Source organism: Pleurodeles waltl, chromosome 8 (genome assembly GCF_031143425.1).
Source record: "Pleurodeles waltl isolate 20211129_DDA chromosome 8, aPleWal1.hap1.20221129, whole genome shotgun sequence".
NCBI lineage: Eukaryota > Metazoa > Chordata > Amphibia > Caudata > Salamandridae > Pleurodeles > Pleurodeles waltl.
In genome coordinates this window covers 417,335,092-417,348,376 of record NC_090447.1, presented here as the reverse complement: position 1 = coordinate 417,348,376, position 13,285 = coordinate 417,335,092, and the positions used below count along the sequence as shown (strand labels likewise).

Below are 13,285 nucleotides of genomic sequence, written 5' to 3'. Positions count from 1 at the left end.
CAATAGAAGTGGGTGACAAGCCACTCAAGTCTTGTCCTGCCCCAAATAACCATCTAAAGGCATGCCATGAGCCAGACCCAGTAGGAAGGCTCTGAAGCACTGGAATACCACAAGCACACCGGCTGACCCAGGCTAAGGCACCTTAGGCTTGCTATATAGGAGGCCATCCTTCCTGTAAATCAAATGTGATCCAGGCTCCTTGCCAGATGCCTGGTCTGCAGCCTGCTGCCGCAAACCCTCCAGAGTAAGGCATGACTTCTGTGCCTCACAGAGTGCTTCCGTGGTGGGCCCCCTTCCTGCTGCCACTGTGACAACTCCGTGACCTCACCCAGTTCAGCCACCTGTTCCCCTCTAGGCTCCAGGGCCTCCCCCTCAGGTTCAGCCTCCTCCTAGAACATGGGAACTTCTGGGGCTGGTTTCCCACGCTCCTTGCCCTTCCTCCTCCTGGCAGACACCTGGGCCACTCTTTCAGGCTCCAGGGTCTCCTGATCAACCTGACAGGCTGCCATAGACCGTGTAAACACACAGGCAGACCCAACATTTACAAGTGTGACAGGCATTCCACCTCCTGCCAAGGGGAATCCTCCAGGTCATTGCCAAGCAAACACAAAATGACACAACACAAGTTTAGAAAAATAGGTAATATTTATCTAAACAAAACAAGATCAAAACAACAAAAATCCAACATACATGAGTCAACTCATGAACTTCTAAAGAATAAGAGTCTTAAATCCATTAGAAAACAGTGAGGACACTGTTAGCGTGAAAAAGTACCTGGGTTACGTCAAAACCGCACGGGCGAGTGTGCGACAGAAAAGGCCAGCGATACATTGCTGTCTCGAGTAAGACCGAGCGCCGTTCCTTCTCTGGTCGGCTCGGTGAGCGTGGTTTTTCCTCTCTGCAAGAGCGATGCATTGATCTGGACAGGCACCTCGGGTCCGGGCAGGCTTTGCATTGATTTTCTGCACCAGCGATGTGTCGAAATCCAGTCACAAGTGTAAATAAACTGCGCTGTGTGGAGCTTGCGTCATTAACAGCAGCCGCTGCGGGTGTTGCATGTCCTTTCCCCAGCCACAATGCAGGTGGAGCGTCGATTTTAGTCTCCAGGCGGAGGCGCCACACCATTTTTCAGCCGCAAAGCAGGTGGTGCGTCAAACGTTTCCGTGCATGTTGGTCTTTGAGTGGATTTCTGTCCTTTTCTACCAGCTGCACGTTTCAAGGGCCCAGAGACTGGTTAGGGGACCACTTAGCAGGCAGGACTCTCAGCAGAAAGCCCAAGTGCTGGCATAGAGAAAAGTCTTTGTTGTACAGGCCCACTAGTAGCGTTTCATTTACAGGCCCTGGGCACTTCTAGTGCACCTTACTAGGGACTTACTAGTAAATCAAATATGCCATTCATGGATAAGCCAATGTATACACATAATTTATACAGGGAACACTCACACTTTAGCACTGGTCAGCAGTGGTAAGGTGTCCAGAGCAAACAAAACAGCAAAAAAAGAGTCCAGCATACAGAAACAACCTGGGAAGTAGAGGCAAAAAATTAGGGGAGACCATGCCAATGATGCCAAGTCTAACAGGCCCTCATAACTTTTTGTCCACATAAGCTATCAACGCCAAATTTGCATCCTTTTTTTTCCAACATCATAGGGTTTGTAGAGGTACCCAGAGTTTATGGGTTCCCCTGGAGGACACCAAAAAATTAGACAAAATACAGCGAAAATGTTTTTTTTTTTAAATGGGGAAAAAGGGCTTCAGAAGAAGGCATGTGTGTTTTCTTACAGCATCAACAAATGGTTTGTGGTGCTAAAATTTCAATCTTCCTAGCTTTCAGGAACTGGCAGACTTAAAACTTAAATCAGAAACCCACATTTTTCAACACAATAGTGCCATTTTACTGGGGCATACCCCGTTTTTGCTACTTTTTGTGCCTTCAACCTCCTTCCAGTTAGTGCCAGAAATGGTTGTGAAACCAGTGCTAGATCCTAGCCAGCTAAACATTTCTGAAAAGTATACTAAATTCTGAATTCAGCAAGGGGTCATTTTTGTAGATCCTACAAGGTTTTCCTACCGAAAATAACAGCTGAAATAAAAAAAATAAAAAAAATTGAGGTAAACAGCCATTTCTCTCCACGTTTTAATCTGTAACTTTTTCATGCAATATCACATTTTCAAAAGCAACATGTCGTTATGCCTGCTGGACTCTTTTGGTTGAAGGGATATATAGCGCTTGTAGGTTCATCAACAACCCTAGGTACCCAGAGGCAATAAAGGAGGTGCACCTTGCAATGGGTTTTCATTGTATTCCGTGTATACAGCAATTCATTTGTTGAAATATAAAGAGTGAAAAATAGGTACCAAGGAAACCTTTGTATTTCCAAAATGGGCATAAGGTAAGGTGTTGAGAATCAGTGGTTATTTGCACATCTCTGAATTCCGGGATCCCCATACTAGCATGTGAATTACAGGGCATTTCTCAAATAGACTTCTTTTTGCATACTCTCTTCTATTTGGAAGGAAAAAAGGTAGAGAAACACAAAGGGCAATAACACTTGTTTTGCTATTCTATGTTCCCCCAAGTCTCCTGATAAAAATGGTATTCCACTTGTGTGTATAGGCCTCGTGCCTGTGACAGGAAATGCCCCAAAACACAACGTGGACACATCACATTTTTCTACAGAAAACAGAGGTGTTTTTTGCACAGTGCCTACCTGTAGTTTTGGCCTCTAGCTCAGCCAGTACCTAGGGAAACCTACCAAACCTGTGCATTTCTGAAAACTAGAGACCTAGGGGAATCCAAGATGGGGTGACTTGTGGGGCTCTCACCAGGTTATGTTACCCAGAGTCCTTTGCAAACCTCAAAATTTGGCTAAAAAAACACTGTTTCCTCACATTTCGGTGACAGAAAGTTCTGGAATCTGAGGAGAGCCACAATTTTCCTTCCACCGAGCGTTCCCCCAAGTCTCCCAATAAAATGATACCTCACTTGTGTGGGTGGGCCAGGTGCCTGCAACAGAAATTTGTAGAGATTATGGAGATAGCACAGTGAGTTGATAAGCACATATTCTTCTTTTATACATCTTTATGCTGACTCGGCTTTGGGGACCCACCCAAGTGAGGTGTCATTTTACTTGGGAGACTGAGGGGAACGCTGGGAGTAGGAATTTTGTGCTGGAGCGGTGATCGTACAAAGAAAAGTCAGGAAAATATGCTTTTTTAAGTAAATTTTGAGGTTTGCAGAGGACTCTGGGTAAGAAAATGTTGTGGGATCCACTCAAGCCACACCTCCCTGGACTCCTTGGGGTGTCTAGTTTTAAAAAATGTCTGGGTTTGGTAGGTTTCCCTAGATGAAGGCCGCACCAGGACCAAAAACATAGGTGCCACCTCCCCCCCCCAAACACAGGTAGTTTTGTAATATATCATTTTAATGTGTCCACATACATCTGTGATGTGCCAAACACTAAAATTGTGAAAAGAAACACACTTAGGTTTTGTGAAAAAGACCCCTCACCCACCAACCAAGTTGGTGGCATGCTTCATCATCGGGGTCCCACCTGAGACACCTAGCGTGTCACATGTGTGCTGCGACGCCTGATTACAGCGGAGCAGGTTTTTTTAATTTTTACCACACATACTGGTTGGATTTGGCACGAGGGTGAGTGATGGTTCAGTAAATCGAATTTTATTAACAAGAGATTTCACAAAAGTAAAATGCACTGTTAATAACTGAAAGGCAAAAAAACTGAATCAATGACTCGCAGCTAGCTCGTGAGCTGTAAAGCCACGGCAAGGCACCAACCGCTTTACAGTCCATTCACACACCTTTCATACATGACATGCACATGACCATTCACGCCGCCAGCCACGGGCCCAGCACATTACAAAACTCACATCGACAGACAGTGCCACTCAAGGGCCCATCTCTTTCATACGCCCACATGCCTGATACAGCAATCACACCAGCTGAAGTGTGTGGACTGGCATTTAGATGGCATCGCCAGCCAAGCGCCACCCCACCTATACTGCCAGCCAAGCGCCACCCCACCCACACTGCCAGCCAAGCGCCACCCCACCCACACCGCCAGCCAAGAGCCAACCATACCGCCAGCCAAGCGCTACCCCACGCACACTGCCACCCCACGCACACCGCCAGCCACGCGCCACCCCACGCACACTGCCACCCCACGCACACCGCCAGCCACGCGCCACCCCACGCACAGCACCAGCGAAGCGCCACCCCACACACACCGCCATCACTTTTTTTTGTTTATAAACAGCAAAGAAACCACTAATTATAAAATAAGTACAAAACTACAAACACAAAAGCTCTAACTAAATACATGACAGTAATGCCAACTGTGAAACTGAACAAATGAAAATATAATGTAACTTCTAAAACAGCCTGGCACACACAACCCAGGCTTTGAAGGGCAATCGGGGCAGTACATCCGGCTCTCCCTCCAGACTGCTCTCCGGGCACATACTCTACATTTCTTTGTGGGCAAGTCTTTTTTGGGAGTGGGAGGAACGTGATCTGGAAAGTACCGATCTTTCAATCTAGCCACATCCTCCACAACTTCTACTCTAGGAACTCTTGCCTGTTCCACCACAGTAAGGCTCTCTATCACGGACTCCTGAAATTTAACAAATGTCATCCTTGACTCGGGTGAACAATCCTTGAACACAATAAAAGCACTAAAAGTTGCCAAATAAAATAAATGTAGGGCCAATTTTTTATACCACACGTAAGACTTATGAAGAGCAGCATAAGGTTCCCACCTCTGATCTACTCTATCAACACCACCCATGTGCCTATTGTAGTTCAAAATGCACGCAGGTTTGTGCACTTTGGCAACCTGACCCCAAACAGTCACAGGGGAAGTACTCATCATGGATGGTAGATAGCATGTACACATCCCTCCTGTCTGAAAATTTCAGAGCTAGCAGCTCATTATTCCGCAAGGCACTGCACTGCCCCTCAAGTTTTTTTTTTTTTTTTTTTACAGACAAGCTCCCTTGGATAGCCTTTCCGGTTAGAACGGATTGTGCCACAAGCAACAGTGTCCACTCTAAACAACTCCTTGAACAACTGCACTCCAGTGTAGAAATTATCTATGTACAAATGGTGACCTTTGTTAAACAGTCGTCTACAAGTTCCCACACAATTGTTTCGCTAACTCCAAAGGTGGCCGGACAACCAGGAGGGTAAATACTGGAATCCCTACCAGTGTAGACCCGGAAACAACGCACATCTCCTGTACTGCTTTCTCACAGCAAATACAATTTAATCCCATACCGTGCCCTCTTACTAGGAATGTACTGCTTAAAAACTAAACACCCATTAAAGGACCAAAGACTCCTCCACACTTATCTCTTTGCCTGGAACATAGACCTCTGAAAACTGATCTACAAAATGATCAAGGACAGGCCTAATCTTAAAAAGACTGTCACAATCAGGGTGATCTTGTGGCAAGGCTAAAGCATTGTTTACAAAATGCAGCATACGAAGAAGAAGCAAATAGCGATTACGTGTCATAGTTCCAGGAAATATAGCCGTTGCCATCAAGGGACTAGTAGACCAATAAGAAGCCAGTGACGGCTTCCTGATCAACCCCATCAAAAAAGGCAAACCTAAAAACTTTTTCATCTCTTCCAGATATGTGGGAACCCACTGAGTAGCTCTAGACTGAGGCCTAAGTCTGGCAGCGTTGTCCCTCAAATATTGCTCTTCATACAAATTAGTCTGCTCCACAATCTCTTCCAAAAGTACATCGTCCATAAACAAATTAAAGAAATGGACAGGCAAAAAGTTTTCCATATTGACTCTACACCCTGGGAGACCAGTAAATGCAGGTAACTGTGGCTGCTCCACGTTTGGGGCAATCCAGGTGTCAGGTCTTCTAATGGGAAACCCTTCAGCCCCAGGCTGCTGCACTCTTGGCACATCAATGTCCTCCTCTAAAACAGGCCCTTCATCTGCACTGAGAGTAGCTTCCTCATCAGAAGAATCCTCTCGGACAGAAAACTCACTGCCAGAATCTTTCACTTCCTCCTCTGCCTCAGATGCTGAGTCAGTCTCGTAATCATGGTCTGAAGACGACTCAAAGAGCATGCCAACAACCTGCTGAGCGGTCACTCTGTGGCTAGCCATGATCCTCACTAACAACAAATGGATTGCCAACAACAACTAGCACTAAAATAAGTAATAAACAAAGTGTAGCTTTATCACAAAGTTATGTACTAAAAAACTATACCACTCACTTGCCTGAAAAAGCTACTCACCAGCAACTACTCTGCACAGACATAGCAATCACCAATGATATCCCACTAAAAAGAAAAAAGCAAATTAGACATATGACAACACAAATATCATCGTGCTCCAATCTAAGGACAATTTCACACAGTCCTGCATTTAGTACACCACCTACGAACATGTCATTCATGCATGTCAACAATACTCCTTTGGAGTAAATTGCTTTCACTTACCTAAAACATGCAACTATGCAAACCGCATGTAACTACTGCTAAAACCGCAAGGATTCACAGCAAAGGAAGCAAAAGCTTTGAACTAGAACAAAAAGAAGAAAGAAACTGTTATAATCACAAATACAAATACTTCGCCAGTTGACAAACACCCCGCCACCAAGAACTTAGAAATTGACCCTGGTGCCTAAGTGGCTTCTGCCCCACTAGGAGGCAGATGGGCCTAAAAAACAATAGGCCGATCTGCCCCCAAGAGGGGGCAGAAATGGCCAACAGCTCTGTACCCTGTTTGGGGGGGGTGATCCTTGCCAAAGGGGGCAAATGGGGTTGCCCCCAGCACACAAAAAACAAAGGGAACCAAAAAAAAATAATCTGACATCTTGGTGCCTTCTGCCTCCCTTGGGGGCAGATGGGCCTAAAAACAATTGGCCGATCTGCCTCCAAGGTGGGCAGAAATGGCCATCACTAACGTACCCACTTTGGGAGGGTGACCCTTGCCAAAGGTGCCGCCCCCCCACACACAAAACACACACACAGGATCCCTGGTGCCTAAGTGGATTCTGCCCCCCTTGGGGGCAGATGGGTGTTAAAAAAAATTGGCCGTTCTGCCCCCCCAAGGGGGGCAGAAATGGCCAACAGCTCTGTGCCCCCTTTAGGGGGCGACACTTGCCAAAGGGGGTGAAAGGGGGCACCCCAGCACAAAACAAAAAAAGGGGAACAAAAAAAAACCCTGGTGTATTGGTGGTGTCTGCCCTCCTTGGGGGCAGATGGGCCTACAAAAATAGGCCCATCTGCCCCCAAGGGGGGCAGAGATGGCCAATACGAAATTTCCCCCCTCTGGGGGGGGGGGGCGACCCTTGCCCAAGGGGTGCCCCCAAACACACAAAACACACACACACCACACAATCCCTGGTGTCTAGTGGGTTTCGACCCCCCCGGGGGCCAGATCGGCCAAAAACATGGCCGATCTAGTCCCTGGGGGGGCGGGGGGGGGCCAGAAACATATACAAAATTATTGGCCCAGAGGAAGCGACTCTTGCCTAAGGAGTCGCTGCTCAAAAACATACGGAAAATAAATTCCCTGGTGTCTAGTGGTTATCGGACCGCCCCGGGGGCCGAAATAGGATAAACAAAATAGCCCCCAATGGGAGCCACCCTTGCCTAAGGGGTCGCTCCCAGAAAACATAACAAAAATGAATTCCCTGGTGTCTAGTGGTTTTCGGATCCCCCCCCCCTTGGGGGCAGATCGGCTGAAAAATGAGTGGATCTGCCCCTAGGGGGGGGCGAAATAGGATTAATTATGCCCCCCAATGGGAGCGACGCTTGCCCAAGGGGTCGCTCCCCAAAAACATAACCAAAATGAATCCCCTGGTGTCTAGTGGTTTTCGGACCCCCCCCCCCCCCGGGGGCCGAAATAGGATTACAAATAGCCCCCAATGGGAGCGATCCTTGCCCAAGGGGTTGCTCCCAAAGCTAAGCCTACAAGCAAATCCCTGGTGCCTAGTGGGGATTCCTGCTCCACGATCGCGGGCCCCTCCTGCGATCGTGGAGCAGGAATCCACTGAAAACAGGCACAGGGGGAAAAGGAAAAACCCTTTCCTTCCCCCCAGTGTCTGTTCCCTGCCCCCCAAAAACCCCTCACCTCTTTGTGGTCCTCTCCCTCGACGCGCTGGAAGCAAATGGCTTCCAGCGCGTCGTCGGCAACAATTGATGACGTTGGCGCGCTGAAGTCATCAGATTGCCGGGGGGAGTCGGGGGTGGAAGGGGAAGGGATTCCCCTTCCATCCCCGACCGGGGGGTGTGGGTGGGGGGCCCACGGGGCTAGCGATTTCCCCCATCCCCCCCCGTGGGCCAGGTGCAGGACGAGGTGATCTCGTCCAAGGCACAGAACGGGTTTAATTCCCTGGGATCTAGTAGGCTTTGACCCCCCTCACCACCCCCCCACACCCCAGGAGTGGATCACGGGTAATTGCCCCATCTGCATACCGGTGGGCAGAACATCTTTGTCCCCATTTAACTGGGGTGGGGTATTGCCATACTGCCACACTTTTTTTTTTTTTTTAATAAAATCTTCCCTGGACCCTGGTGGACTTTCTGCTCCCCTGTTGGGGGGCAGATGGACTATACAAAAATAGGCCGATCTTCCTGGGGGGGGGGGGGGGGGGCGAAAAGCCCTAAAAAGCAAATTACACCCTTGGGAGTGACCCTTGCCTAAGGGGTCGCTCCCCTTATCAATATAAATAACAAACAAAAAATGTCCCTGGTGTCTAGTGGTTTCTCCCCCCCTCCCATATAGGCCAATCTCCTGCCGGGGGGGGGGGGCAGAAAAGGCCTAATAAACAAACTGCCCCCTGTGGAGCGACCCTTGCTTAAGGGGTCGCTCCCTTTATCAATATAAACAAAAATAAATCCCTGGTGTCTAGTGGCTTCTGCCTTCACCCTGGGGGCAGATTGGGCTAATTAATATGGGCCGGTCTGCCCCCAGGGGAGGCAGAAAAGGCCTAATGATGGATTGCCCCCTGGGGAGCGACCCATGCCTAAGGGGTCGCTCGCCTTATAAACATAAACTAAAAAAAAAAAAACATCCCTGGTGTCTAATGACTTCTGCCTCCCCTGGGGGTAGATCAGCCTAATTATTATAGGCTGATCTGCTACCCGGGTGTTGGGGGGACAGAAATGGCCTTAGAAAAAAGCCCCCCCTTGTGGAGCAACCCTTGCCAAAGGGGTCGCTCCTCTTATGCCAATTAAAAAAAAAAAAACTCCCTGTTGTCTAGTTGCATTCCTGCAGAGTGTTTGCTAAGCCTTTCCTTTCCTCTTCATGCTGCTTTGACCTCCCCTGCTTCGAGGAGAAACTAATCTGTTTCTCCAAGGATCAACTGATCTGTTTCTCCTCCGATTGCAATGGGAGGCAACCTCTGATGAGGTCAGCGCGCAATCATCAGACTTCACTGGGGGGGGAGGGATGGGGAGGGTTCGGGGTTGGAAGGGGAAACGATTCCCCTTCCAGCCCTGACCTGGGTAAGAGTGGGGGGAGGCCCTTGTGGGGAGCGCTAGCAATTTTCCCCCCGAGAGCCTGGTGCAGGACGTAACAGTTACGTACTGGGCACCCACTGCCCAGGACGTAACCGTTCCGTCCAGGGCACCCAAAGGGGTTAAGGAATTGGATAAGCTCCTGGTGCAATTGCTGTGGGCATGTATACAGTGTAATATTGAGTTGTCAACACCAGAGAGCATGGGACAAAGGGGTATTGCTCTCCCAGATCTTGAGCTATATTATATTGCTGCTCATCTCCAACATGCAGTTTATTGGTTGGACACTGAAAACAGCTGGGTGAGGGGTTTGCTTGCTGGTACACATGAAGAGCTACAACTAGGCAAATTGTTGATGCAGAGTGCATGTGTCCATGACACACTCCCCCATCTAATCCAATTGTTCTGTAGATTGTAGGAGCCAATGGTGTGACAAATAATTTGAGTGCCATATGCTCCATAAAACTTGTGGATCATACGCCCATTTGCGCAGATTGCCCAAGCAATGTCGATTGACAAATGGAAGGAAGTAGGATGTTTAATGCTTTCTGACCTGTTCCCGGGTGGGCGCTTCATAACTATACAAGATAAAAAAACAACACAAAACTGGAGAGCAGACTTATTGGAATGGGCAGGAGCAGAAGAGGCACATATGAGAAGGGGAGACAAGAAGGTAACTGAAGACCTTCTCTCTTGGGTTATCCCAGGAGTTGGCAATGCGTTGGGAAGACGACCTATAATAGTAACACCACGGATATGGGGGGGGGGGGGTGATAGGATTGTTGTAGAGGTGTGAACACTCCACATAGATTGGATGATGAATGGCTGCAATTATGTTACTGATACTATAAATGGGCGTCCTGTTGTACCGCCAAAGACTATACTAAGAAGAAGCGATTATGATTTTCTTTTCTATAAAGTGAAAAGCACCACACTAAAGAAGTGAAATTAGTGCAGGGGGAGATTGGTGTTTTTTTTGCCTTTTTTCCTCAAGACGTGAGATATGTTATATGATTACGTTTGAAACTACTTATATGATGCTGATTCCTGCAACTAAATAAATGATACAATGTATTACTGCTCAGCTTGATGTTGCTACACAAATATAGAAGCTGCATTGAAATGTCTTCTTTTTATGATACTGTAAGAAGTCGCGGTAATTGAAATGCCTATAAAGAAATACCAAAAAAAGAATTGGCCAGTGCATCGCTAACAGAGCAGAGAACACATCAGGATGGCAGATGAGTGGGAGGAGGGAGATGGGAAGCAAGGCACAGAGGGTGGGGGTTGGAACTAAATTATAAAATTATCGGTGGGTAACTGAATAATGGGGATGTTTTTAACTCAAAGTTGTGATATTATGGAAAACTTGAGATCCATGTCGTTGTCTAATTTATGCCATTCAGTCCCCCCCCCCGACCCCCCAATGAGAAATATCCTGCTTATTCAGTTTTGCCGATTTATTATTCTATATATGATTAAGCAGTACGCTCTTTTTGCATTGTACCAGCTAATTGCTATCGGAGAGGACATATTAACTCGAGCGTTATCTTGTTCCCGATTTCAGAGGCCAAGCCTGGTGAAAGTAGTAGAATGGATTGATTACGAAACTCTGGCCCTGCTGTTTGGAATGGTAAGTCTGACCTTTTATGCATATGTTTAGGGTATTGTTTCCGTAGATCCGGTAGTGGTGGTGACGGTGACTAACAGGTGGGCGGCCCAACGTTCTACTTGGGTCCAGCCGCCATTGTTACCCAATAGCAAGCCTGCCTGGTCTTAATTTCGCCCCTCATATGTTTCTTTAGTTTCCTTACAGTTCCTGCCTCTTATCAACTGATCGATTCGGCTGCTTCTCTGCCCACTGCCTTTATACCTATTTCTCTCTCTTTCTCTCCCACGTCTGTCATTTTTCCGTCGCTTTATTGCCCTGTGCCAAAGTCTGCAAATGAAACATAAGTACAAGTCATACTAAGACTGCGGGTGCCTCCACTTGCAAGCAAGATTAACGAATTCGCCAGAACTCACGCATTTGATGACATTTGAAGAACAAATACATTATGGATTTATTATGTGGCTTTTGTGGCACAAACACAAATGCTACTTTTTTTGGTTTAAAGTTAAGAATGGGTTAATCTTTGTCATTCCATGTTCGGCATTCACACGTGCGTTAGTGATATGCTCTTTTCATAGGAGATGCGAGTAATTTTATCTATGAAATATAAAGTTGCTGTGAAATGAGAGCAGGCAAGCGATCTGTCCGGTAAATTCCAGTTTCCAAGTTGGAGAGGACTAGAGAGAGGATGCCTACTATTCGTTCTCGTTGTTCCACTCGTGATGAACGCTAGAATACCCCACTCACTTTACCCCTGCAGTGTATTTCGGAGGAACTAGATGCTGAGTAATTTTGCAAATCCCTTTTGAACAAATCTACCATTTACGCCATAGTCAGGCTTCCGTTTGGGCTATTTTTATTGACTGGATTTTCAGCCTGAATCCCAATTTGTCCTCTGTACGTTCTTCAGTTGGCTCCCTGTGGTACGAGGGCCCCCCTGTTACAGCTGGCTCTGACGTGCCTCTCCCCTGGACTTGGATGAATGGCTGTCTTAAAGTAAATACAGTGGTGGCCCGTTGCACATGCTTTTTGAACCTGAAGTGTGGTGTGGCTTGGCATGTGGGGTGCTCAGAAGCACGGTTCCAGTCTTTTCATGTATACAAAAAAGTTGACTAGCACAGGTATTCATTTTAATGCTCCTCAAAGTATCGCTAGTGTTAGGGAGAAGAGATCTGTTTTGGCTGTAGCATTGTGGATTGTTAGCTAAATTTGTGACCAATTTCAAAACTCAATCTCATAAAAATGAAACATTCCAAGTACAAGGGACTATTTCTCTGATTTAAGTCATATACAGTAATTTTTCCTTTGGTGATCTCTGTTTTTGAGACCGGTGGAAGGCAGCTTGATCAACAGGTCTGGTACTCGAGTGTAGTCTTTTGTTACGTGGTTTGCTTCTAGTACAAAAAATAACATTGACTTTAATCGTTGTAGTAAGGACCTATGACAAATGCTTTGAGCATGACACATCTGTACACGAGGTTCTGTTTGTATGTGTGTATAGTACTTTTTGTACATATTACATTACTCATTTACATTCGATTGAACATATTAATAGTCTGAGGCACAGGGGATCAAATTACGAAAGTAGGGACTGCGAGTCAAAACTATGATCAGAAACCAGGTCTTTGATTTCTAAGATCAGCAACTCAATCACGACAGCATAATCACTCTCACTGTGTATGCACGTGGAATGTACCAAGATATGAGCATATATCCTCTTGTTGACAGTTCCTAGAGAGTTTACTCTGATTAGGGTCAGTGGAAAGCGTAGGTGAACAGCAGCGTAGCTTGGTCACGAACAAACATAATAGGCAAGAAGGGTGCAGGAGAGAGGCTTAAGGGGCAGTGGAAAGGGAGAAGATTACGGATAGGTGGAGGTACTAATTGAGAAAAATCACAATATTTGATAAAATAACCAACGTTTTTGAGGACTTTCAAAACGGGGAGTGAGTGTTTGTGTTTAGGTTATGATGAGCCTGGAGGGCTTAATAGTTTAAAAACTCACCAGTACAGAAAACATATGAATAGAAGATTTAAGAGAATATGATTTGTGTAAAAAAAAAAAAAAAACGACTGGGTATGGTGTTTAACCTCAAGTTCAGTCTAGTGATGCAGATACCCAATCTTTGTATTCTTATCTCAAAGAAGAGAGAGAACGAG

At 46.6% G+C, this 13,285-nt stretch overlaps 1 protein-coding gene across 1 annotated transcript in view; it reads left to right on the top strand.

Annotated features, from left to right (window-relative positions):
- OCA2 (OCA2 melanosomal transmembrane protein) overlaps window positions 1-13,285 on the top strand; it is an 866,379-nt gene that overhangs the window by 385,207 nt on the left and 467,887 nt on the right. Inside the window, exon 10 of the mRNA XM_069204281.1 lies at window positions 11,081-11,146. Within this exon, the coding sequence (XP_069060382.1) occupies window positions 11,081-11,146 (66 nt within the window). The remainder of the gene's footprint in view (window positions 1-11,080; window positions 11,147-13,285) is intronic.